Source organism: Dasypus novemcinctus, chromosome 10 (assembly GCF_030445035.2).
Source record: "Dasypus novemcinctus isolate mDasNov1 chromosome 10, mDasNov1.1.hap2, whole genome shotgun sequence".
NCBI classification, from domain to species: Eukaryota; Metazoa; Chordata; class Mammalia; order Cingulata; family Dasypodidae; genus Dasypus; species Dasypus novemcinctus.
The window spans coordinates 111920530-111947106 of NC_080682.1; the positions used below are offsets into that span (position 1 = coordinate 111920530).

A 26577-nucleotide genomic window follows, 5' to 3' on the forward strand; every position below is an offset into this window, starting at 1 on the left:
CTAGGAGACGCTTTCTTCACCCCGGCGTGGGGATGGCACTGACAACTACATGGGATTTGCGAAAGGGGGAGGGGGCTTCCTTTAGCATCAAAATATAAAGCGGGGGCAGGAGTTTGAGGCAGCCGGGAAAAGATGCTGGATGGCATCACTGAATTCTCCGGAGCGAGGGGCAGCCCTCTGTGGTTCTCCGGAGGCACAGAACACACGGAGAAAAGGCCACGTCTCGTCTGCAGGAACCTGATGGAAGGACCTGCAAACCTTGAGCCCAGGCCGCCTGGGAGGGGGTTTTGCGCTGGCCCGTGAGCCTCTGCACCCCTCACTCCTGCCCGACCCCCAGCGAAGAAGAAAGAGTTACACAGGAGACAAGTCAGCACAGACACGCGTGCCTCACATCACACCGAGGACCTAGGGACAGACAGCGACACACTCCTGGAGACGTGTCTCAGCGAGGAGAAACGGACCCCCAACGACAAGGAAAGATCGTGGAGATCAAAGGGAACAAAAGACAATTACGTTTTCATTGTGATCACACTACAGGAAAAAATACCTTCTGTTCTTTGCAAAAAAATGTGTGAAGGCCAAATCTGGGTTTTTTTCTTTTCTTAAAAAAAAGGTGGTTGCATGAGTTACAATGCAACCAGTGTTTTTTGTTTGTTCGTTTTCTGCACTTGTTTAAAAAAGGATTTTTTTTCTTTTTTCTTTTTTTCTTTTTTAGTACAACACAGTCAGGTATGCGGCCACGAAAGAGCAGCTGTCTTTGGCAAGAAGTCCGGGCCTCGGCCCGCCCTGTCACCTTCGGCCCATCTCGCTCTGTCTCATGAAGTGGATGTTGCTGGCGCTGTCTGACAGTTCCGGGTACTGTTCCACGGAGATGACGAAGAAGCCGTCGTAGCCTTGCACGCGGCCGGCGCTCAGCACCTGCTGCCTCTCGCCCTCTGTCCAGGCCCGCAGGCCTTCCTCCCCGTCGCGGAGTCTCTGCTGCTCGCGGGCCCACGCCCGGCGCACGGCTCGCTGCCGGGCCAGCTCCAGCACCCGGGCCTTCTCCTCGTCCAGCGTCGTCCCGTAGCGCGTGTTCAAGCACAGCGCCCCGTACTGGAGCTGCACGTCCGTGTAGCGTCTAGTCCTGCCGTTGAGCATCGTGTTGATCTGCGACACGGTGGCGTTGACGCCGTTCTCCAGGGTTCGCCGCCCCCCGCTGAGGCCCAGGATGGCCAGGTCGCCTTCCGGAGGCCCCGGCTTCACAAAGTAGTGGGTGTCGACGCCGTCGATGGTGAAGTGCAGGTCCTCCAGGTAGTGGGCGCTGTTCAGGATGGCGGCGACCCTCCGCCCATCCTCGTTGGCCACGCTGATGATGTCCGTGGCCACGCGGCCGTCCTTCAAGGCGAACTTGACCCCCTTGCCGAAGACGGAGCCACCGGACGCGAACTGCTTCATCTCTAGGGCCTGCTGGCAGCTGGGGGCGGTGGAGCCGTAGAGCTGGTCGAAGCGTTCTAGGGTGACGAAGGCCTTGAGCTGCTTCTGCACTTCACACTGCACCCCGAGGATAGACTGATGGGCGGGGAGAGGGGGAGAGAGAAGGTGAGACCAAGGAAGAAACCCCGAGAGCCTGGAGAATCAGCTTAAATAAAATCAAATCTAGACGTACTTAGGAACGTAGGGCATCCAGCTCCTGCCGATCACCGGGGCACCCAGTCCCACACCCCTCTACTCAGAAACCACCCAGGGAGCACCTACTCTGTTTCGGGTCCTGCTCTGGGAAATGGAGATACAAATACGAATCTGACACCCTCCCTGCTCTTGAGGAACTAGAGCCTAACGCGGAAGGGCAGATAGGACAGCAAATAATAACGACCAAATGTGATAACCAGTGGTTCAAGAGAGGTAGTAATAATTATAGCTAACATTGCTTGCTTTGTGAGCTAAACAAGTAACTCTCATTATCTTATTTGATCTTCACAATAACTTTATAAGTAAGTATGTTATTCTTCTGATTTTATCTCTAAGGCAAATAAAGCTCAGAGAGATTGCTAACTGGCCGGTGGTCACACAGCTAGTAAGTGTTCAAGTCAACATTTGAATCCAGAATGTTGCAAAATGTGTCTGATTCTAGAGGCTCAGCTTCAAGGACTGCTGGAGGGGAGAGGAGAAAATAAGCTCAGAAGAATCTTAGACTGAAGGTGGAGGACAGAGGGGGAGAAGGTGGGGTCGAGGACAGGCTCATGCTTCAGCTGGGACTGGAAGGATGAAGGGAGTGAAGTCCAGTGGAGGGATGGCAAAAAATGCACTCTTGGCACGAAGGCACAGTGAGACAAAAGGTAACCATTCATCGATACCCTCTTATCCTGCTTTATTACGCTGCACGGTGTTTAGAAACGATCTTCAAGGAAGCTCTCTGGCCCGTGGGGCCTCCTTGGGACTACTCGGGCTCCTCAGTCCTTGGTCGTTTGGGGGGACAAGGTGGGCCCTGTAGCATATGTCTGTCCCCCCATGGCTCGGGGAGCTCGGGGAAGTCCTGTTCAGGAAGGCCCCAGGGCCTTATCAGCAACTCAGAGAAATGGCTTCAGAAACACACCCGCCGGCTTCTCACGGAAATTAAGTCCTCTTTATAATTAATAGGACCCTGTCTGTGAACAATTATTTCCTAGAGTTTCACGAAAGCTGGAGTGCTCAACAACAAAGATCTCCAATGCTTGCCAAGGGCAGAAATCAATAATTCATTGACAGGCCCGGTTGGCAAACAGGCAGGCAGAGACGGGCTCTGCGGAGCTGAGAAGGGAACGCGGTGCAGGGAGGCACTGAGGCTGCGGGCAGAGGCCCCGGGGCAGCAAACAGGGCACACCGGGGGCACAGCCTGGAGGGACAGTGGGAGTTGCAGGGGGCAGAAGGGAGAGGGCTAGGGCAGTTGAGAATGGCAGAAAGAGGATGGGTTTTGCAGTCAGACAGATTTGGGTTCTCACTGTCTTTTCTTTTGCTACTTTTCAACTAAGTGGTGACCTTGAGCGAGTTTCTCTCTGAACCCTGGTCTCCTCGTCTGTAAAATGGGGGTAGGATACCTGCCTCACAGGGCTGTTTATTTGTTCCTTTGAACCATTTATTCCTTCAACAAAAGTTTTCCATTCACTTACTATGTGCTAGGCTATATCTGGATATTAAAAAAAACAAACCACCACCAAAAAAACCCAACCCAGTGCTTGCCCTCGTGGGGCCCATAGTCTAGAGGAGATTTAGGAAGCAGGAATTAAAATACAGGGTGAGGGAGATGCTGTGGCCCAGGGGCTGAGCACCGGCTTCCCACACACGAGGTCCCAGGTTCAATCCCCGGTCCCCCGTACCTCAAAAAAACCCAGCAGTGTGATAAGTGGTTTGCAAGAGAAAATACAGATACAGGGTGCCACTAGAGCACAGAGGCAGGACTGCTCTGGCGTCTGGGGGAGGAGATGGCTAAGCGGGGGCCTAAGGGGATAGGGTCAGGGCACTGAGGATGAGGCATGCCTGCCCCAGCCGCCACCCCAGCAGTGTGCCCCCTGGCCAGCCTGCTTCCCTCCTCCGGCTGCTGTGCCTTGGCCTGGGATCTCCTTGTGGGCCTGGCCTCTGCCCGATTCTCTCCTGCATCCCCTGGGCGTGTGTGGGAGGGCACAAATGAGCAAATGAATGCATGAAGGGAGGGAGGAGCAAGAGACTGGTAAGGCCCTTTCCAGCTGCGTAATTCTGGGAGTCGTTGAAATTGGGTCATAAAAGGAAGAGAAAATGATGTCTGTGGAGCATCCACAGGGTGCCAGGCGCCCGTGCTCAGACAGACAGTTTACAGAGCGAGATTGGGGTCTGAAGCCCTGCTCTGCCCCTTCCTTGCCGTGGGGCCCTGGGAGAGCCTCAGGCATAAAATCTGTAAAATGGGAATAACAACGCCATGGGCTGTTTGTGAGTGAACTTCCCTACAATACTGAAGGTGCTCAGAAAACGTCCCATTTGTATTTAGAACACGCCTTCTCTCTTGGCACTTTTGTTCTGAGTGGTGACAAAGGCGTGGACTTTTTGTGGCACTCCAAACCCAGTGTAACTTAAGAAAGTCTTTAACGCAGTTTGTGAGGGTCCCTGTGCTGGGACAGCTGGGTGTCCAGGGGCTTGCGCAGTGCTGGGGTTACCGAGTGTTGGCTGAATGGGCTCTGGCAGGCACTGTGGAAGCCCCACATTGGTTTCTTTCCATTGCTGACCCATGCTTTCCTGAAAAGCTGGCGTGTCTGAACAGCCCGAGGGGTGGGCAGCCGTGTGCGGGAATTACCTTGCTGTTGTCCCACTCCTGAGTTTTCATCTGCGTGTGGACGAGCTCATAGGACGGCTCCATGGCATCCGTGTCTGGCTTGGGATAGCCAGGGATCACATTGTGCAGCTGGAATCCAAAGGTGAGCAGCCAGCGGTTGACATCTGGGCGGAGAGAAGCAGAAATATCCCTGGGGAGTAAACGGCCGTTAGGTGTGACTGCTCCAACAAAGCAGTCTAGAGTTAAGCTGAGGTGGGAGCGGCTCCGGGAGCACTGCCGATGGGGGCGTCAGGTGGTGCAACCACTATGGAAAACTGTTTCTCATTATCAAGTCAAACACACTCCTGTGACCTGGCACTTCCACCTCCTAGGTCTACACCCAAGAGAGAGCGAGCTCAGGTAGAAAGTGGGCTTGCAGACTTTCCTTTAGGGCCCTCCACCCCCAGGACCCCCAGTTTTATACCCAGGGGCAGTTGCTGACAGATGAGGATTTTCCTACCTCAGCCCCCAACAATAGGGGACATAGGGGAAAAAAATCGCCCGATCTAAAGGAAAAGTTTTAATGATTGACTTTCAAAGAAAATGTTGTTATGCAACACAACTCCCCCCTCCTCTCCCAGCCTTCTTTGCACAGCTCCCCACCTCCCTATGGAGCATGGCCTGTACCAGGCGTCAAAGCGTTTGGCCTCCTGAGCCTACCTTTTATTTACTCTGACAGTCTGAGCAAGTCGCTGAACCTCTCTGTGCCTTCATTTTCCTGTCCGCATGTTGGGCTCGAGCATCTAGCCCCATAGATGACTCCAACAACCTTACTTGGGGGTTACTAATTATTATAAATAATTAGGGATAGGGACTGGTGGAGTTTTGTAATTTCAAGGAGCAGCATTTGTCTCAATGAAGAATGGAATCAGGGGTCTCTCGGAAAGGAATCTAAGAGAAAGAGAAGGGGTCAAGCCAGCGGTTACTTGGCCCCCTGCTGCCGAGGGCCTTTTACGTAGCCAGTCCTGTGTCAGCTAGGAAAGTAAGAAGCTGAGTAACACGCGGACCCCCACCTCGGGCACTCAGGCCTGGAGAAGGAAGGGGAGTGCGGAGAGTGTTCAGGTGGACAGGGAGCAGCTCAGCATGGCTGAGAGGGAACCAGGAAGGAAAACTGATTGGGGCAGGGTGAGCCTGGAAGGGTGGGTGTGAGGTGACCTGGGGACTAAAGGAGACCGTCTGTATCCCGCAGCGGCTCAGCTTTCCTTGGGAAGGGGCAGCTGATGATGCCAAAGCAGTTGTGGACTAAAGACTCAGAATCCAAAGTCGGGGGAAGACAGGGTTTCGAGCGTCAGCATAAGCAGCAGCTCCCCGGGACTGCCTTTGAGTTCTTTCCAGGGGAGATGGAACCCTGGTCAGGGAAACGCTGTTGAGGTTCCAGGCTTAGGCAGAATTGGCTTCCTAATTTCCCCTACCCCACTCGGGCCCTGAGCCCATCCCAGGGGTTGGGGTGACTTGCAGGGGTCAACAGCTTTGTCCCTGTTGCCCTCCCATTCAAGCACCTTCTGTTTGCCTTCTAATTTGTATTTCCGTTTTGTTTTGGATGTCCCAGTGACTCTTTCCTACGTGTGCAACCTGGAGGCCCTGACATGGAGTGGTGGTAAAAACAGAAGCTTGGGAACCCAGGGTCTCTGTCTGCCTTTAGCCATACAAGGCGAGATCATATAAAGAAATACATGGTAGTTGAGGCAAGATGAACCCAGGTCCAAACTCTGGCTCCCCAACTTACTGTGTGAACTTGGACAATTTAATTAACCATTCTGAGGGTCAGTGTCCTTATCCGCAAATTGAGGATAGAAATGGCTATTTCACCAAACCATGAGAAAGAATGTGACTAGTAGCTCTGCCATTTATTTGATAGTTATTGTATAGCAAAAACTAATCTAAGTTTGTTACATATACTATTGGACTTAAGGTATTTTAAAGTGCCCAGTTCAGTTCATGGCTCATAGAAGGTTTTCAGTATCTCCCCCAACTCATGCCTCTACACTCTGGGACCTCCATTTGTAACCTGGGGGGCTCCAAGAGTAGCTAAGAGTCTCTGGTTCTATGAATCTTGGCAGATGGTTCTTTGGGAAATTAAAACAAACAGAACAGGAAAAACACATACGCAGAACCCACAAAGCTATTTTGCTTGAGGCTGAGAACTTGCATCAGAATTATAGTTAAAGCTTCCATTAGGAACACTGCAAATTCCCAGGAAACCGTGGATCTGAAAAGAGGACTGGGCCTCAATTACAAGTGATAGAAGGAGGGAAACTTCCCAATATGCCTTTAGGAAAAACGCTGAGAACTTATTATTCACTGGTTTTTCTGCAGTTCTTTCCTGAAGAGCTGGGAATTTTACTCTGCCTTCTTATGACATCACAAGTAGACAAATTAAAAAGCTCTTTTTCTCTCATCCCTCCCAGATTTCAGTGCTGTTGCCTGGGACAGTAATGAAACCCAAGCAATAATAATGCCTTTCACATGTGCACAGCTCTGCACTTAACAAGTGTATTAAAATCCAAGAGTGAGGATTTTGGAGTCAGAGCAGGGTTCGAGTCCCAGCCCTGCCACTGCTTTAGAGCAAGCTATACATGTTGCCCTCTCTATACTTTTGCATGTGCTGTCTCCAATTCCTGGAATGACGTTCTCTCCACTATCAGGTGACTGCTCATTCATAAGCCTTGCCTCAATGTCAGCTGCTCTGTGAAGTTGTCCCAGAACTTGAGCAGAGCCAGGAGCTCCTCCTCTGTGGTTTGATGGCCATCTGTGCAAGCCGTCGTCATGGTGCCCCCACACTGGACAGTGATTGTCTGCGTCTCCTCTTAAGGTGTGAATTCCTGGAGGGTAGGAATCATCTTTCCCTCCCCAGTGCCTAAAACAGTGCTTGCCATAGAGGAAGCACTTGTTGAATGCATGAAACTGCCCATAACAGAGGGCCAAAGGCCAGGACCCAGATGGCTTCACAGGTGAATTCTACCCGTCATTCAAAGATGCACTAATATCAATCTTGGTCAAACTCTTCCAAAAATTGCACAGGAAAGAAGGCTACCGAACTCATTCTATGAAGCCAACATCACCCTAACACCTAAACCAGATAAAGATACTACGAAAAAAGAAAATTACAAACCAATATCCCTAATGAATATACATGCAAAAATCCTCAACAAAATACTTGCAAACTGAATCCAAAAGCACGTTAAAATAATTACACCACAATCAAGTGGGCTTTATCCCAGATATGCAAAGGTGGTTCAACACAAGAAAATCAATTCATGTAATAAACCACATAAACTGAAGAAAAATCACATGATCCTCTCAATTGGTGCAGAAAAGGTATTTGACAAAATACAACACCCTTTCTTTCTTTTTTGATCTTTTGTTGTTTCTTATTGTCTTTTTTCAAAAAAAGATAAATAGATCACATAAAATGTTACATTAAAAAACATAAGAGGTTCCTATATAAGCACCCTTGCTTGATAAAAATACTCCAAAAGACAGAAATAGAGGGAAGCTTTCTCAATATGGTAAAGTGCATATATGAAAAACCTACAGCTAGCATTGTGCCCAATGGTGAAAGACTGAAAACTTTTGCACTGAGATCAGGAAAAAGACAAGGATGTCAACTGTCATCATTATTATTCAATATTGTGCTGGAGATTCTAGCTAGAGCAATAAGGAAAGATAAAGAAATAAAAGGCACCCACATAGGAAAGGAGGAAGTAAAACTTTCACTATTCGCTGATGATATGATCCTATATCTAGAAAGTCCTGAAAAATCTACAACAAAGTTACTAGAATTATAGACAAGTTCAGCAAAATGGTGGAATACAAGATTAATTTGCAAAAATCAACAGTATTTCCATACACTACTGATGTGCAATCTAAGGAGGAAATCAGAAAATTCCATTTATGACAGTGACTAAATAAAATATTTAGTAATAAACTAACCAATAACATAAAGTACCTGTATTCGTAAAGCTACAAAACATTGCTAAAAGAAACCGAAGGAGACAAATAAATGGAGGGACATTCTACGTGCATGGATTGGAAGACTAAATATCGTTAAGCTGTTAATTCTACGCAAACTGATTTACAGATTCAATGCAACCCACCCCAAAATCCAAACAGCCTCTTTTGCAGAAATCAAAAAGCCCAAAATCAAATTTACTTGGAAGGTTAAGGGGCCCCGAATAGCCAAAAATGTCTTAAAAAAGAAGAACCAAGTTGGAGGACTCACAGTTTCTGACTTTAAAGCATATTACTTCTCTACTGTGGTTAAAACAGCATGGTACTGGCAAAAAGACATGGAACCAAATTGAGAACTCAGAAATAGACCCTTGCATCTACAGTCAAATGTTGTTGTTTTTTTTTCAGGTACCAGGAGCTGGGGATTGAACCTGGGACCTTGTATGTGGGAAATCAGCACTCACAAGGCTGCCAAGCCCACCCAACTGAGCCAGAACAGTCTATTCAACACATGGTGTCAGGGGACCTGACAGCCAAATAGAAAAGAAAGAAGGAGGACCCCTATCTCACACCTTATACAAAATTAAGTCAAAATGGATTAAGGACCTAAATATAAAAGCAACAACCATAAAACTCCTAGAAGAAAATGTAGGAAAAAATCTTCACCATCTTGTGGTAGGTCTCGCTAGTTTCTTAAACCTTACACCCAAAGCATGAGCAACGAAAGAAAAAAATAAATGGGACCACCTCAAAATTAAACACTTTTGCACCTCAAAGGACTTTTGTCAAAAGGGTGAAAAGGCAGCTGACTCAATGGGAGAAAATATTTGGCAATCACATATCCAATAAAGGTTTAATATCCATGATATATAAAGAGATCATACCACTCAACAATAAAGACAAACTACCTGATTAAAATATGGGCAAAGACTTGAAAAGATGGTTGTCCAAGGAAGAAATACAAATGAAGAAACACATTTCTAGCAATTAGAAAAAGCAAATCAAAACTACAATGAGATACCATTTCACACCTATTAGACAGGCCACTATTAAGATGTTGGAAAACAGTGGAGAGGATGTGGAGAGATAGGAATGCTTACTCACTGTTGGTGGGAATGTAGAATGGTACAGTCTCTGTGGAGGACTATTTGGCAGTTCCTAAGGAAGTTGAATATAGACTTTGCCATGTGACCCAGAAATACTATTAAGTATATAACAGAAGAATTGAGAGCAGTGACATGAATAGACATCTGCACACTGATGTGTTACACAGAGGCATTATTCATGATTACCAAAAGTTGGAAACAACCCAGTTTTCCTCAACTGATGAATGGATAAACAAATTGTGGTATATACACATAATGGAATATTATGCAGCGGTAAGAATAAATGAAGTTATGAAGCATGTGACAACATGGATGAACCTGGAGGACATTATATTGAGTGAAGCAAGTCAGGTCCAAAAGGAGAAATACTGTATGATTGTGCTATTATGCACTAAATATATTATGTAAACTCATGGAATTAATAATTAGAATATAGGTCACCAGAAAATAGAATGAGGGTAGAGAATGGAAAGTTGACGGTTAATCTGTGCAGAATTGGTTAAAAGGCTGTAAGTCTTTGGAAATGAATGGAAATGTTGAGAACAGAACATTTCCATTTATTTGTCTGTGATTAGCAGAGCTATTATATAGGTATGACAGTGGCTGAAAGGGAAAGCCTAAGGACAGTTATATTACTAGAAGGAAAGCTAAAAAATGTAATTTGGGACTATATAACATAGTGAAATCCCAGCTAAAATGATTATGGATGATATTGCATATATAAGCCTATTTTTACAAAATATAATAAAAGTAAACTAGAGAGAAGGAAACAGAATAGCAGCTATGTATGGCAGGGGAAGGAGAGAGATTGAGAGGTGATAAGTTTCGTTTGTTTTTTGCTTTTTATTATTTTTTTTTAATTTTAATTTTTAAAAAAGATTTTATTTATTTATTTAATCCCCGCCTCCCCTGGCTGTCTGTTCTCTGTGTCTATTTGCTGCGTCTTGTTTCTTTGTCTGCTTCTTTTGTCATCAGTGGCACGGGAAGTGTGGGCAGCGCCATTCCTGGGCAGGCTGCACTTTCTTTCGTGCTGGGCGGCTCTCCTTACGGGTGCACTCCTTGTGCGTGGGGCTCCCCTACGTGGGGGACACCCCTGTGAGGCACGGCACTCCTTGCGCGCATCAGCACTGCGCATGGGCCAGCTCCACACGGGTCAAGGAGGCCCGGGGTTTGAACCACGGACCTCCCATGTGGTAGACAGACACCCTAACCACTGGGCCAAGTCCGTTTCCCTGTTTTTTTGCTTTTTAATATTATTGTTATTATTGCTGGAATAATGAAGATGTCTAGGAATGATTGAAGTGATGAATGCACAACTATGTGACTGTACTGAATGCCATTGATTGTACACTTTGGATGGATTTATGCTTTATTATATGTATCAATAAAATTGATTTGTTAAAAAAAGAAAAAAAAGGGTCAAAAGGATTGTGTCATAGGACAAAAGAGGTGAAGACTACAGAGTTTGCAAGTTGGGGAATGCCCAATTTTTGCCCACCACAAACTCTTTTAGAAAAAATACTGGCTTTCTCCATAGGTGAATCCTCATGATATTCTGACTTTTATGTCTTCTGTGGCCATCCTCAGCAGTGGTGGCCTGCTGGGAGGACTGTGAATACAAGAACTTTCCTCTGTTTTTCTTTGCTAGAAATTTTATCATTTAGTTTTTGTATTTATGTTTCTGACCTATTTTGAGTTCATTTTTGAGTATGGCCTCAAGATCATTTTTCCCCCAATGGAGATCTTATTGTTCCAACACCATTTATTGAAGATACTATCCTTAACTCATTTAACTACCTTGCTGAAAATCAAAAGACAATATATGTGTGGATTGATTTCTGCACTCTCTATTCTATTCCATTGATCTTTGTATCTATCATTAGGCCTTTTGATTACTGTAGCTTTATAGTAAGTCTTGAAATCAAGTAGCTTTTTCTTTTTTAAAATGATTCTGGCTACTCTAAGACTTACACATTTTCATATAAACATCAATGAAAACTAGTCAATTTCTACCACAAAGCCTACTAGGATTTTTATTGGGATTGTATTGAATCTAGATTATTTTGGGAAGAACTGTCATCAATATTGGGTCTTCCAATTCATGAACATGGTATATCTTTCCATTGGTCTATAATTTCTCTCAGTGATGCTTTGCTGTTCTCAGTGTAGAGATCTTGAACATCTCTTGCTAAATTTGTCCCTAAGTATTTCTATTGCTTGATACCATGTAAATGGTAATTTTAATTGCATTTTCCAATATTTTGGTTGCTAGTATATAGAAATACTGTTAATTTTTATATACTGACCTTGTGTTCTATAACCTTGCTAAATTCGTTTATTAGTTCTCATAGCTATTTTGTATAAATACTAAAGGATTTTATATGTGCATGAAATTTTTGCATCTTCCTTTCCAATCCAGATGCTTTTGATTTCTTTTTCTTACCTATTGCACTGATAAGGATCTCCATTCCAGTGATGAATAGAAGTGGTAAGAGTGGACAGCTTTGCCCTGTTCCTGATCTTGGGTGGGGGGTAAGCACTCAGGATATGATGTTAGCCAAAAGTTTTTCATAGATGCTCTTTGTGAGGTTGAAGAACTTCCTTTCTCTTCCTAGATGTTGGAGATTTTTTTTTTTCATGAACAAATATTGAATTTTGTTCAATAATTTTTCTGCATATATTGAAATGATCACTTGTTTTTTTTCTTATTTATTTTCTTAATATGGTGAATTACATTAATTGAGTTTCAAATATTTATCTTTATAGTCCTGGGATAAACCTCACTTAATAATGAGGTATTATCCTTGTTATATATGACTGGATTCAATTTGCTAATATTTTATTAAAGATTTTGTGTCTCTGTTCAAGGGAAATAGTGATCTGTAGTTTTCTTTTTTGAAAAACTTTTGTCTGGTTTTGGTATCAGTGTAATGCTGGCCTCATAAAATTAGTTGGGGATATTTCTCCCTATTTTCTGAAAGTATTTGTGTAGAATTGGAATTGTTTCTTCCTTAAATGTTTGGTAGCATTCACCAATGAAACTACCTGAGCCTGGAGATATTTTTGTATGATGATTTTAAATTATGAATTCAATTTAAAAATAAATATAGGGTTATTAAAATTTTCTATTTTAAGTTGGTTTTGGCAATTTTTGTCTTTTAGGAACTTTGTCCATTTCATCTAGACTGTCAGATTTATTGGTGTAAAGTTGTTAATAATATTCCTTTACTATATTTTAATGTCTAGAGAATCTGTAATGATGTTCCCACTCCATTCTTGACATTGGTAATTTGTGACTTCTTTCTCTGTTTGGTGTTAATCAGTCCAGTGAGAGGGTAATCATTTTAGTGATCTTTACAAAGAACCAGCTGTTACTTTCTTTTATTCAACTGTCACTTTACATATTGTTGATTTCTGCTCCAAATTTTTATTTCCTTTACTTCCTTTGGGTTCAATTTGCTATGGTCTATCTAGTTTTAATTTTTTAATTTTTCTTTAAGATTTATTTTTTCTTTCTCTCCCCTTCCCCCTCCCCGCCACCAGTTGTCTGCTCTCTGTGTCCATTTGCTGAGTGTTCCATGTCCACTTGTATTTTTGTCAGTGGCACCCGGAATCTGTGTCTCGTTTTTTGTTGTGACATCTTGCTACATCTGCTCTCTGTGTGTGTGGCGCCATTCTTGGGCAGGCTGCACTTTTTTCGTGCTGGGTGGCTCTCCTTACGGGGTGCACTCCTTGCACCTGGGGTTCCTTTGTGCACATCAGCACTGCACATGGGCCAGCTCATCACACGGGTCAGGAGGCCCTAGGTTTGAACCTTGGACCTCCCATGTGGTAGGCAGATACCCTATCTGTTGGGCAAAATCTGCTTTCCTCTATCTAGTTTTTAAAGAAAACCTAAATAATTTTAGACCTTTTCTTTTCTAATATAGGTGACTAGTGCTATCAAATTCCTTCTAAGTGTTGCTTTATTGGTATTTCTCAAATTTTGATATGTTGGGTTTTCATTTTCCTTCAGTTAAAAATACTTCCTGATTTTCCTTTGTATTTCTTCTTTGATCCATGGGTTATCTAGAAATGTCTTGTTTAATTTCTAAACATTGAGGAATATCCAGCTATCCTTCTGTTAGTAATTTCTGATTTAATTACATTATGATCAGAGAATGAACATACTCCATACGATTTCAGTCCTTTTAAATTATTGATACTTGTTTTATGGTCCAGCATATGATCTATTTTAGTGAATGTTCCATGTGTACTTACAAAGATTGTGTATTCTGCAGTTTTTGATTTAGTATTCTATAAATGTGAATTAAGTAAAATTAGCCAATAGTATTGCTCAAGTCTCTTCTATATCCATACTTTTTTTCTGTCTTCTTACTATATTAATTACTGACAGAGCTCAATCCTGAGATATAATTATTTCAGTTCTGGGAGTTCTTGCTTCAGGTATTTTGAAACTCTGTTATTGGGTATATATACATTTAGGATTATTATAATCTTTTGATGAATTGATACCTTTATAATACGAAATGTTTTTCTTTCTCTCTATTAATATTTCTTGTTCTGAAGTTCATTTTGTCTGATATTAAGATAATCATTCCAGCTTTCTATAGATTAGTCTTTGCATGGTATATCTTTTCTATCCTTTTAGATTTAACCCATCTGCATCTTTATATTTAGAGTGGATGTCTTTAGCCATCTGGGTCTTGCTTTTTCAACCAGGAGGAAAAGCTCTCCCTTTTAACTGTCATATTTAGAACATTTACATTTAGTATAATTATCTAGATGGGTGCATTTAAATATAACATCTTGCTATTTGTTTTCTATTTCTTCCATCTGCTCTTTATTCCTTTTCATTACTTTTCTCCCTTTTTCCCTGCCGTCTTTGAATTGAGTCTTTTTTTTAAGCATTTCATTTTATCTCCACTATTCTATTGTCTTATTAGCAGTACCTCTGTTTTTGTCTCTTTTTGTGTGGCTGCTTTAGAGTTTACAACAACATGCATATTTAACCTATAAGAGTCAAGGTAGTCCTTCTCACTCCCATTTACTGATTTGGAAACTGGAACTCATTAATTTTAGTAAGATCACATAGATTAGAAATGGTGGATCCAGTGTTTCACCCAGTTCTGCCTCTCTCTAACATTTTTGAATTTTCCCCTACATCAACTCAAACCAGAGAAGTGAATCTTTTCTAGCTATACCTTATCCCAACTCATCTGACTCAGAGCCAGCTGGATCTCTGAGTCAGAAATTACCAAAGTGCATTCCAAGGGATGCATTCAGGGGGATATTAGGGTTTTTTGGTAAAAAAGGGATTTCATGGGCAAATAAGTTTAAGAAATATTGGGTACACTTATTACAATAGTTCTCTTTACCATAGGACTTCTTGGAGCCTTTTATAAGCTAGAATATATTATGTAAACTTAAGAATGGTGGATACCCTGTCTAACTTATCTGCTACCAGAACCAGTTTTTCCAGAGCATTTCTCTGAATTAAGTGTTTCTTCAAATATACTTTGAAAAATGCTACAAATGAGAAAGTCAATGTTTCCTGTTACCCCATACCAGCTTGCTCAAGGAAGACTAAGTCTTTTCAGACTACCAGAACAATCTAGTGGATCCTGCCCTCTGAATGAGCCCTCATCCTCACCTGTCATGAAGCACTTGATGTCCTGAGAGTTGCTGATAGGGTTGTTGTTTTTAAACATATAGAGATTAAAAGGCATGATGTTGCTGCTACTCAGGTGCTTCCACAACTCGTGGTCTGGACTAGTCCAGCGTCCAGCCAACACATCATAATCCCTTCGGCCCATATGAACAAGCTTGGTGAGTGGATCGTAGAGGCCACCATGATAGCCAATGATGATCTGGAAGTTGGGGTTGGTGTCCATGTAGATTTCCCCATAGGCTGTGTACAGGATTTGCTTTATCATCAAGCCTGTTCCACTGAAGACAGCAAGGGGTGTCCCAATGTTGTCACAAGCTATATAAAACTCATCACCACTGCTTAGCTCCATGGCAAAGAGGTGTCCTTGCAGGTCATAGTAGAGCGATGTGATCTCAGAGCTTGAGTGGTTGTAGAGATGGGTGACCTTGGTGGGGTTGGTTAGATCTGCATAGAAGAACTGTAGATGGTGACTGTGGCTGCTCTTGCTGGACACTCGCCGCCCCAGACCATCATAGCAGTACCTGACACTCCAGCCACTTGCCCGGTTGTAGGCCTTGATGAGTAGACCAGCTGAGTTGTACTCAAAGATGTCACCACCTCGCTGCCTCAGGAAGCCATCCTCATCCATCTTGTATTGCACATCACCCAGCCTAGTGATGCGGTCGCGGAGGTCATACCGTAGTGGGGTGAGGCGTGCACTGTTTCCAGGGCTCAGTAAGTGCAAATTCCCATTGAGGTCATAGCTATAGCGCCAGAGTGGCTTGTCATTGATGGAGACTGTCTGCAGCTGGCCATCAGCATCGTATTCATAGGAGTAGCGGGTGGTATTGGCATAGGGTCCCACCTTTAGTTCCTTCTTCACTACTCGCCCCATGTTATCATACTGGACAGTCATCCAGTACATGAGCGAACGGAAAATCTCATATTGCACTTCCTTCATCCGGCCATAGGCATCAAAATGCTTGGTGTGAGTCATGACTGCTGTAGTGATGATCTGGTTAATGTCATAGTAAATGACACCAAACTTCCCAAACTGCTCTGTCTTGCCTGATACGTCATCATAGCGATACAGATCAATGGGCAGTGGGGTCTCGTTGATCACGGCCTGCATGCTGGTCACCCGGAAGCTGTTGTCATAGTTGTAGTCAAAACGAGCATTGACCATGCCTTCCTCGGTGAAGCGGAAGATCTGCCGGTCGATCAGGGGCCCAATCTGACGGTAGCGGATGGTGCAGGTGAAGCCCTCGTTCTGCAGGTTGATGGTCTTCAGCATGCCCGCTGTCTCGTCGTAGGTGAAGCTTACCTTGGTGGTGTCATACAGCATCTCCGCCAGCTTCGACAGCTTGCCATACTTGTAGATCACCCTGCGGCCGGTGCCCAGGTAGAAGGTATGGAGCAGGTGCCCATCCTCAGTGAAGTCCTGGATGACTGAGGCATTGCCCTCCGGGGGCTGGTAGATGTTCCTGTAGTAGCCTACGGAGCGAATGGTCTCTAGGGTCTGCCGGGCCACGTTGGGCATCGTCACAGAAGAGAGGCGGTCGTTCTTGTCGAACTCAAAGATGTACTGCCTCTGGCTGTGGAGGAGCAGCACCATGGACTGGGGGGGAAGGAAAACAAGGAGATGAGAGGAGGGTGGTGAGGACGAAGGGTAGTTCTATGTACCTATGGCTTAACAGAGAAAAAAAAGTCCAAGGAAACTAGTGGTTTTCCTAAGTTATGCCCAGGCCAGAGCTTTCCAACTGGTATGCCAGAGGACACTGGAAATTGGTTACAGAAGTGTTAAGATAAGGATTTCTCTTAGTCCTTGGCCTTTACAGGACTTGACTGTGCACTCTATGGCAAGTGTTATCTGTTTACTCCATTGTATAGTATACATTGTGTAGTACAAAAATGATCATTTTCTTTGTGTGGTGGGGTGGGAGAAAGGTTGGAAGCGCTAGCCTCAAGTATTTGTAACAGCTTCACTACTGTTTTCCTTGCTCCAGACTCCTCCTCAAATCAATCTTGCCACTGAAGCAAGAATGATTTTTCTTTTTTTAAAATTGTTTTAATTTTATTATTAAAAAAACATAATTGTCTTTTTTTAAAAAGATACATAGACCACAAAAAATGTTATATTAAAAAATATAAGAGGTTCCATATACCCCACCCCCACCTCCATCACTTCCCTCACATCAACAACCTCTTTCATCATTGTGGCACATTCATTGCATTTGGTGAATACATCTTGGAGCACTGCTGCACCACACGGATTATAGTTTACATGTAGTTTACATTCCTCCCCAGTCCATTCAGTAGGTTATGGCAGGGTATATCATGTCCTGCATCTGTCCCTGCAATATCATTTAGGACAACTCCAAGTCCCAAAAATGCCCCCACATCACATCTCTTCTTCCCTCTCCCTGCCCTCAGCAACTCCTGTGGCCACTGTCTCCACATCAGTGATACAATTTCGACCATTGCTAGAATCATAATAGTTCTATAGTAGATTACCAGGAAGTCCACTCTAATCCATATTTTAAAGAATGATTTTTCTAGAATACAGTCTGACAACGTCTATTGCCTGTTAAAAACTTCTGTTGACTCCCTGTGGCCTACAGGATATAGAGCAATGCTGAGAAGGGCATTTAAGGCTTTGCACAATTGTTTATGGAATAACAGGTCAAATGTCCCCTCTCGGTGGGGTGGGTTGTGATGAAAATGGGGAAACCTGGGTTCTACAGTGGCTCATTGTGTGGTGTTGGGAAAGTTCTTCCCTCCTTGGGTTTGGTTTTTAAGAATGCGGGATGACCACCAGATTCCCTCTCTTAGCACTGTCAGAAAACACTGCTCTTGAGATGCTCACCCAGTACAGGGTTGTGGAGACTGGCCAGCAAGCCAAGCCTGAGCCCTGGACAGGTGCCCAGGAAAAGGAAACAAAGCAGGGCTCCAGGTACTAGGACTGGGGTGTGAAATGTGGGTCCTATTTCAGGAAAAAGGGAGAGACGTCAGGGCTCTGGACCCATTGCATCAAAGCTGCCAACTTCTCCTACGTAGGTCAACTTTTGATTTCAGGGGCTCTGCTTCCTAGTCCCTTGGGATGAATCCAAAGGGATTTTTAAATGCATCTCTCCACCCCAAGGACTTAAAGCTCAAGATCAAGGCCGTCCCACCTAAATCCTGATCCCTGTGCATCTGCTTCATTCTCCATGACCAGCTCCCACCATGTGTCCTTGACCTGGGAGCAGAGCCCTGCCCTGGGTCCTGACCCTAAGTCTGCTCTGCGAATCCAGTTAGTGTTTGAGCCTGGTCCCAGCTCTAGCCTTCCAGGCAGGACTTCCACAGTCTTGCTCCAGGACCCCTAAACCGCCATCCCATCACCATGATCCATCCAGAAGCCCCATGGGATTCCTCGGCCCTGTGTGGCCGATTTTCCTGAACATTTCCCTTTGGAGATCACAGGGGTCAGATTCATCCCATCAAGGTAATCAGGCTGGGCCATAGGTTGCGCCCCAGTGGCCGGCTGTCCATAGGGTGAGGCCCGTGATGGAGGGAGACAGACACCTGCCTTCTCTAAGTACGTGTAGCTCCACGTCTTCCCATCGGCAAAGATCCTGGACGTTATGCGGCCCGCCTGGTCGTACTCCATTCTCTCCGACATGATGCCCCTCTGGATGCCAGCTATGTGGCCCCCCGGGGAATACGTCACGTTGACGCCATTCAGCCTGCTGCTGGGTGACCAGAGGCTGGGCCGCCCCGCCTGGTCGTACAGGATCCGCAGGGTGAACTTGCGGTGGTCGTCGTAGATCTTCTCTGTGCGGGTCACGCGGTCAAAGTCCAGAGACAAGAGGTTTCGGTTGTGAACCTGGAGAAGGGATAGGAAGACGAGAGGAAGTAATCTGGCCATTGAGGACTTTGGTCTGATGGTATGTGGAGCAGCCCATGGGTCTGAGTTCTGGCTGGCAGGGCCCAGCTCTGTGAAGAGTGAAACAGGATGGTAACGCTAATGGCATAGAGCTGTGGGAGGACAAATACAACACAGACGCTGAGGGAAGCGTAGCTGTTACAGGTGTGCCACCTCATTTTTTAATGTGAGTCTTCTATTGAGGACATATAAAAAATGGTAGGCCCTTCTTGGCTTCCAAGTAGGTAGGGAAAAGAAGCTCCTAACTTCAATCTATTGGGTGCTATGGGTGCTAGTGTTTGGCCTCGTTGGTCTCATCTAGGCTGAGGAACTCGGAGCTCAGGGAGGTGAAGGGACTTGCCCAAAATCCCACGGCTGGTGAGCCATGGGTCTGGATTTGACCCTCACCTCTGCAACCTGGCTGCAAAGGCTCAGCGGTCCTCTGAGCGAGCCCTGCCCTTTCTGGGGCCCTGGATTTCCCACGCCCTCCGGGGTCTCTGCTGCCCTTTGCCACCCAGGCAGGGCTTCTTGGACCCCTCAGTCAGCTCCAGGGCCGAGGCTGAGCCCCTCGCGGTGGTGACGCTGGGCAGTGTGAGTGTGTGCGCCAGCTTCTCTGGCCGAGGGCGGATGGGGACGCTGTCCGAGCTTTTGATCATTTTGCTCCTGCCTACAGCATCAGAAGCACCTTGTATGATCTCCACCTGGGCTGCTAGGCCAGCGGACAATGCCATTTCCGTGCAGAGTCAGACATAAAGGGCTCCCACAGGGGTAGCAGTAAGTCAGGGGTTTTCATATTTTAATAAAGGCATGCACTTCCGGGGCCTGTCTTGGCATTTGGCTTCACCTCTTAGGCACTGGCTGCTCCTGAAACACTGCCAGGTACTCTGAAGCTAAAATACTGGTTCCTTCTCATTCGTCCCTGGCCTTCTGGGGCACTTGGGCATATTTTCTGCCCCTTCCACAAGTCACTGGTTAAGTTTGACAAGTAGTAAGGCAGACCCAAGCAGAAGGCAGATAATTTAGGTCACATGATGCAAAATCCCATGGGTGGACTAAAGTAATTAAATGCCCTTCTAAGGCCCTGAGTAGTAAAACAAACAAACAAAAAAAAAGGTGGGGGCAGGTCTAGGAATTAAGGGCAGGTTTCCAGCCTCCCTCTATGGCCAACTTTCTGAGTGATTTTTGGACAAGTCCCTCCCCTGCTTTGAGTCTTGATTTCTTCCTCAAACAAAAATTATACCTACCCCTGGTTTGTTGTAAGGATTAAAGAAGCCTGTAAATTGCCTAGTGGAGTGCTGTGTACATAGAAAGTTCTGAGTAAATGGTTGCAATTATTTCCATTAAATGACAGCAAATGAGCATGGCCATTTTCAGTGGAAGTAGGGACATGTGTGTCTCCCCCTCCTCCCCTTCTGAGTTATAAAGCCCTGAAAGTAAGGATTTATAATGAAGATGCTGAGAGGACTTTCACTGTGAATGGCCTGGTTATAATAAGGTTGCCTTCCCTAGGGTAATCAAACACAGTTGCAGAAGCAAAAACAGTGCGGCAGACAATTCCCATGAAAAATCTGAGGCGTTGCAGGCTGCAGCTGCACTATCAACAGTGACGGGCGGCCTTCTCAAAGCATCTCTTTGGAAGGTCCCTCTATGACTGCCCCACCCCCAAGGGTGGCGCCACCCAGCCAGCAGCCCCTCTTGTTCCCTTGAGGACCCATGGGGAAGGGGAGCTATACCTCTGTGGAAAAATTAATAAAATTGAATTAAGCAGCTCACTGGGGACCCACCTAATGCTTCCTGTGCTTGGCAGTGGCGGCAATGAGATTATTTTACATCCTTCTTTATTAAAAAAGTTCCCAGGCGTATAAAAAATGAGCTCCATTATGGGGAGGCACACCCGGCGAACGTTCTAGTTCCACGGGCTGACACCGTGGGTGGCCATTTATTTCCGGAGGATGCGGCGATGCGGCCACCCGGCTGGAGCGCCATTAATCCGAGGCCGGGAGAGGGGCCAATTAAAGCCTGGGGAACATTTGGTCCAGTTCACACCGTCAAGAGGAATCCCTGATAGTCCTAAACACTGCCATTTATTGAGCACCTGGGGTCTACCTGCACCAGCCTCGGGGCTTCGAATATATTATCTTGTTTCTGCAGAGAAACCTGATGCTTGGAGAAGTTGAGTTGCTCAACTCCACACAGTCCAGGTGGGAACTGAACCCAGATCCAGTTTTCCAGTTAGCACAGTCACAAGCGCCTGACGGGCTCCTTGAGGATTCAGAAGGGGCCATGGACGGCGGTAGGCTACAGGGAGCAACAGCAAGGCCTGGCTCAGGGCGCTGGTGGGAGGCCGTTGCCCACCCTGGGTGGCTGTGAGAGCTCTTGGCTCTCGTGGCAAGAAAGGAGATGGGGTGGTCTGGGTTCCAGCTGTGCGATATCGGACAAGTCACTTAACATTTTGGTATCTATTGTGGGCACTGAACTCAGAGACAGGGTGCCTGTTATCTAGTCTTTGCCACACCCAGCTCTGTGACTCTGGAAAAATTGCTTACCTTCTCTGGACCTTGGTTACCTCGTGGATAGACCAGGGACTTTAATGAGCATTCTTTGCTGAAGGGCAGGGGACTCGAAAGTCCTTAGATCTGTTGCTCTGAGGAGGCTTCTGTGGTTTTTAGAATGTTAGGAACATTGAGCTCAGCTCTGCGGTTCATTTAGCCTAACAAGCCTCTCCTGAGCGCCTGTTCCACTCCGTCTCAAGGTGCTGTGTTGGGTACCGCGGTGCCCCGGGCTCGCTAATTAGCTTTCACCTCCCCATGGCCTGCCTTCCTGAAGCTGGAGAGAAAGTGAGTGCGCAGTCAGGCCTTGGGGCAGAGGCCACGCTCCACAGCAGGGCTCTGAACCAGGGCTGCGTGAGCCTGCATCAAAATGCAAAACCACATTACTCTTGTGGGGATGTGTTGGGGCGGTTGTGACATATTTACTAAACAATACACAGTGTAGCGTGGCCTTGGTAAGGGGTCCGTGGTTTTCACCTGTCTGGCATGGAGCCAAAAAGGTTGAGACGCCCTGGTCTGCAGGAACGTGGGAAGTGAGGCAGAGGGCGTGCTGGTCCATGGTAGCCGCATATTGAAACACACTCTGAAATGCCAGCCCACTGGCAGGGGCAGCCCTGGTGGTGGTGGTTTTACTACTTTAGGAAGAACAGAGTGGAGAATGTGGCTTAGGATCCAAATAGCTGAACTAAACTTTGGGACATAGTAATAATAATAATAATAGCAATAACAATAAGAACACCTATTACTGACCATGTTATATATCAGACTCTGTATGAGGCTCTTTATACATGATTTTGAATCCTTGTAGCAACTTGTAAAACCGGCTTTATCCTCCCATTTTATGGATAGCAAGACTGAGTTTCTCAGAGCCTAGTGGCTTGGCCACATTCACTCAGGGACTAATACAGTGCTGGCAACCTAGTGGAGGCCTGAGTGTGACACCAGTGACCCTTTTACACGTGGCTCGCTGCTCTGCTTTCCCCGTGCCACAGACGAGGAAACTGAGGTGCCAGGAAAAGCTGCTCCCTGAGATGGGTCAGGAAGTTTCGAAGGGAACCCTGTGCTGTTCCTTCCCCACAGGTGGCGGCCGCCTCCCCCCGCCGAGGCCTGCTAGGAGGGCCCCGCTCACCCGCAGGCGGCGCCCGAAGACGGTGACCTGGCCGCGCGCCTGCTCCTTGCGCTGCCGCCACTCCACCAGGTTGAGGCCGTTGTCGATGGGCAGGGTGACGTTCCTCTTGCCCACGGTGGGGTTGACCGTGCCGGCCAGCAGGTGCGGCTCCGTCTGCAGGGCCACCTCCATGCCGTTGGCCAGCAGCAGCCGCAGGGAGCCGTCCGCCCCGATGTAGTAGCTGTTCCGGACTTGGTCTGCGGGAGAGGAGAGGGGCAGGCGCAGGAGGCGTGAGGCAGGAGCCGGGGCATGGGGGGCGTTACTTTTTCTTTTCTGACTGCAGAGATGATACATGATCATTGAGGAAAATGGGGCAAATGTATGCAGTAAAGATCATCCATAATCCCGATATCCAGAGAAAACCAGTGTAAAAATTTTGGTATATATCCTATCTTCTCGGACATTCTCTAATATACTCATACATAGTTTAAAATAGTTGCTTAGAGAATATTTTACACATCATTAAATATTTTTCATAACCATTCCTTTTAAAAAAAAGTAATTTAAAAATTGAGATCTCACCCACATATAATAAAATCCACCATGCTGAAGTGTACAATTCAGTGGACTTTGGGATAGTTGTAAGGTTGTGCAACCGTCACCACTTTCGAATCCCAGGATGTTTTCATTACCCTAAGCAGAAACCCCATACCCGTTAGCTGTCATTTCCCATCTGTGCTCCCCTAGGCCTGGCCAACCTCTAGTCTACCTTCTGTCTCTGTGGAATTGCCTGTTCTGGACATTTCATAAAAACAGAACCATAAAACATGTCATTCTTTGCATCTGGCTTCTTTCACCTAGCATAATGTCTTCAAGTTCATACATGTAGTAGCATGTATCCATTGTATGGATATACCACATCTTCTTTATCCATTTATCGTAGACATCTGAGTTGTTTTTACATGTTGGCTATTGTGAATAGTGCTGCCATGAAGATTTGTATGTAAGTTCTTACGAGGACACAGGTTTTCAGTTCTCTTGGGTATATAAGACAGCAGCTCTCCTGTGGTAATCCTATGCTTACCTTTTTGAGGAACTGCCAGGCTGTTTTTCAGAGTGACTGCACCATTTTACATTCCCACCAGCAACGTAGGAGAGGTCCAATTTCCTCACATCCTCATTAACACTTGAACATTTTTTTAGAGGCCTTGATAAATGCTAACGAACAATGTTCTTAAAACAAGGTGGAAAATAACTACTATCTACCAAAGTCCAAATCACCTGGTAGAATCAATTATATGGCAATGATGAAAAACAGATCTGATTTTCACATTTTAAATCTGATGAAAATATTTTAATTTGGCTCTTTAGCTGGAGGGAAAAAGGTAAATCTCCGCTGAAAATGCACACTAAGCTTTTTCTAAAAAATGGAAAGTGTTTCTGAGTCTGCTCTGAACTTTCCTCAGCTGTCCCCTCTGACTGTACGGCCCCTATCGTCTCTAAATGCTACCCCAAGTCCTCCCTCAAGGCTTTGCTCGAGTGTCACCCCTTCCAGAAGTCTCCCCTGTTCCTTAGGTCAGAGTGAACACACCCCCCTCTCTGACACTCCCCCTCAGCCTCTATTTGGGCCTCATCAGCGACCCTGCAGCTGAAGGGTATGGGGTGCACCACCCTATTAACGAAAGAATTCTCAAATATCTTAAGTGCTTGCGCTGAGAGGCGCCACTGCACTGAGATTAAAGCGTGGGTTCTGGAGCCGGGCGGTCTGAGTTCAAGTCCCAGCTCCGCCACACTCTTGCTGCAGGTCCCGGGCAAATTCTTTAACCTCTCGTGGCCCTGTTTCTTCTCTGTAAACTGGAGATAATAACTGTAGCCTTACCTCACAGAGATGCGTGAGGATTAAGTGAGCTGGCGAGTATGAAGAGCGGAGGACAGTACCTGGCACGCTGTGACTGTTATGTGACTGTGAGCTACTACTGGTTTTAAGTGCCCCGTGCTGGCCACTGTCACGTATGTCTCTTGTTGTCTCCTCTATCTGCACCACCCCCATTTCACGGTACTTCTCTAGTACTGATCATGGCCCTACAATTGCTCTCCATTGCCTTCAGATGAGTGGTCAAGAGAGTGGGCTCAAGAGCCCATTGGTCTGGGGCCCGCTACCCTACTAGGTGTGAGACTTCAGGCAAGCTGCTTGACCTCTCTGAGCCTCAGTGCTGTCTTCTGGAAAATGGCGATATTAATACTATCAACCTCAGAGGAGTGTAGTGTGGATTAGAAATAGGAGCAAGAATGGAAAACACTGAAAACAGGCTTTGCACTTACTAAGCGCCCTAAAACGTTAGCTTTCACTATTGTTATTATTGCATATGCTCCGTAATCATTTGCTGGATTGAACTAAACGTGTTCCAGGCTTTGCCACGCACTTTTTGTATCCATCTTCCAGGCTAGGAGGCCATCACATCTGCTCTTCTCTCTCCCAGTCCGTTCCCCGTCCACTTCTCTCTTTCTCACACACAATTGTAAATTTTACCTCAAATCTGCTCTGCCTTATTCACTGACAAATCTGTATTTTTCTTCCTTTGAGCAGAGAAAAAGCCTGTGCCAATTTGTCTTCGACAGGTGCTCCTCACTGAATCCACATCCGTGCATTACTGTTGACGGGCTGCAATGGCCCCTGCAGAGGCCCTGGCTCCAGCATCCCCATTTACTGTGGGCTGTGACTTTCCAAGGCTGCTGCTCATTAGTAGCTGCTTATTTCTTTCTGTATCTCAGAAATAAGATGAAACCCAAAGAGCTTTTCACAAAGACCCTACTGAGGCGCCTGTGAAACTGAGTATCGAGTCTGGTATGCAAGAAGGAAAGGGCGCTTGGAAGAGGTACCAAACAGGAAAAACTGGTACCATGTTTCTTGGATTCCAGGATATACTTTTTCTTGTCACCAGTCAATGCTCCTGAAATTGGAATGTGTCTTACAACCCATGCATACGTTTAGGGCAGTATGGTTCTTTCCCCTCACTTGAAAAGCTGTTATTAAATTGATGGTGCACTTTAAAATGAGGAGAAAACAGCACTTTTGAAGTAAAATTTTAAAAAGTCACCAAATGTAAGAAAGGCTGCATCAGGCTTTGAGAAAAATACCTTAGCAGTATGGAGTGTTTGATGAAATGGTTCTTCACCCCAGGAAAGAAAACAGGCCTGAAGGACGGTAGGTGCAGCAATCAGAGCTGCTGTTGCCCTTGGTCAGGCAGAATCTGAATTGGTACCTTGTCTTGGCAATAACCCAGACAAAGAATAAATATCCGGGGTACACCCCAGCCCGCTACTCAAGGTACTTGGCTGGGAAGGGGTTCCAGGGCTTGGGTCCTCTTTCTTTGAGAACTGCTATTGTTCTTAAAGCTCTTTTAAAGGCATTGGGCTACACATGGGAATGAAAGTAAAGCTATAAAAATACCCAGGCATTTGTTAAACAAGCTCTCTGTCAGTTAATTAATCCAAGCATTTACTGAGCAATACTCTGTGCCAGGTACATGCTAATCACTTTACGTGTGCTTACACGAACATGTATACACTTTTTTACATAAACATGTACTCACTTGACATGAACCATCTGAACAACCCTAAGACGCAGCTATTCTAATTTGGCCCCACTTCTCAGACCCAGGACCTGAGGATCAGAGAAGAGTGACTCCACATGATTCACACAGGTGGGATCTGGCACCAGTAGGCATGGGGACAGGTCTGTCTACTCCAGAACCTGTGCTCTTTGCATGATCCCACACTATTCAACATGGCTGCAAGTGGCTTTCTTTTCCCAGAGAAGGAAACCGAGGGCCAGAGTGGGGAGGCAATTTGTCCAAAGTCACAATGTGATGTGATGACAGAGCCAGGACTAGAACTCAGACCTTCTGTCTTCCAGCCCAAGGCTTTTTACTACTTCGTGTTCAAGCCTTTGGGAGTGCCAACAGCTATCAGGCGGCTAGGAAAAAAGCTGGCACGGCTTTCCCTAGTGATG

General features: G+C 45.8%; 1 protein-coding gene across 8 annotated transcripts in view; it reads right to left on the reverse strand.

Moving 5' to 3' along the window:
• Positions 1 to 489: 489 nt before the first annotated feature.
• Positions 490 to 26577, reverse strand: part of TENM4 (teneurin transmembrane protein 4) — an 801291-nt gene continuing 775203 nt past the window's right edge. For all 8 annotated transcript variants that reach the window (XM_058306052.2, XM_058306055.2, XM_058306053.2 and 5 more), the window contains 5 exons: positions 22587 to 22822; positions 18573 to 18869; positions 15008 to 16622; positions 4280 to 4422; positions 490 to 1548 (listed from right to left, as the gene is read on the reverse strand). In XM_058306052.2, the coding sequence (XP_058162035.1) occupies positions 790 to 1548; positions 4280 to 4422; positions 15008 to 16622; positions 18573 to 18869; positions 22587 to 22822 (3050 nt within the window). In that variant the 3' untranslated portion in view covers positions 490 to 789. The remainder of the gene's footprint in view (positions 1549 to 4279; positions 4423 to 15007; positions 16623 to 18572; positions 18870 to 22586; positions 22823 to 26577) is intronic.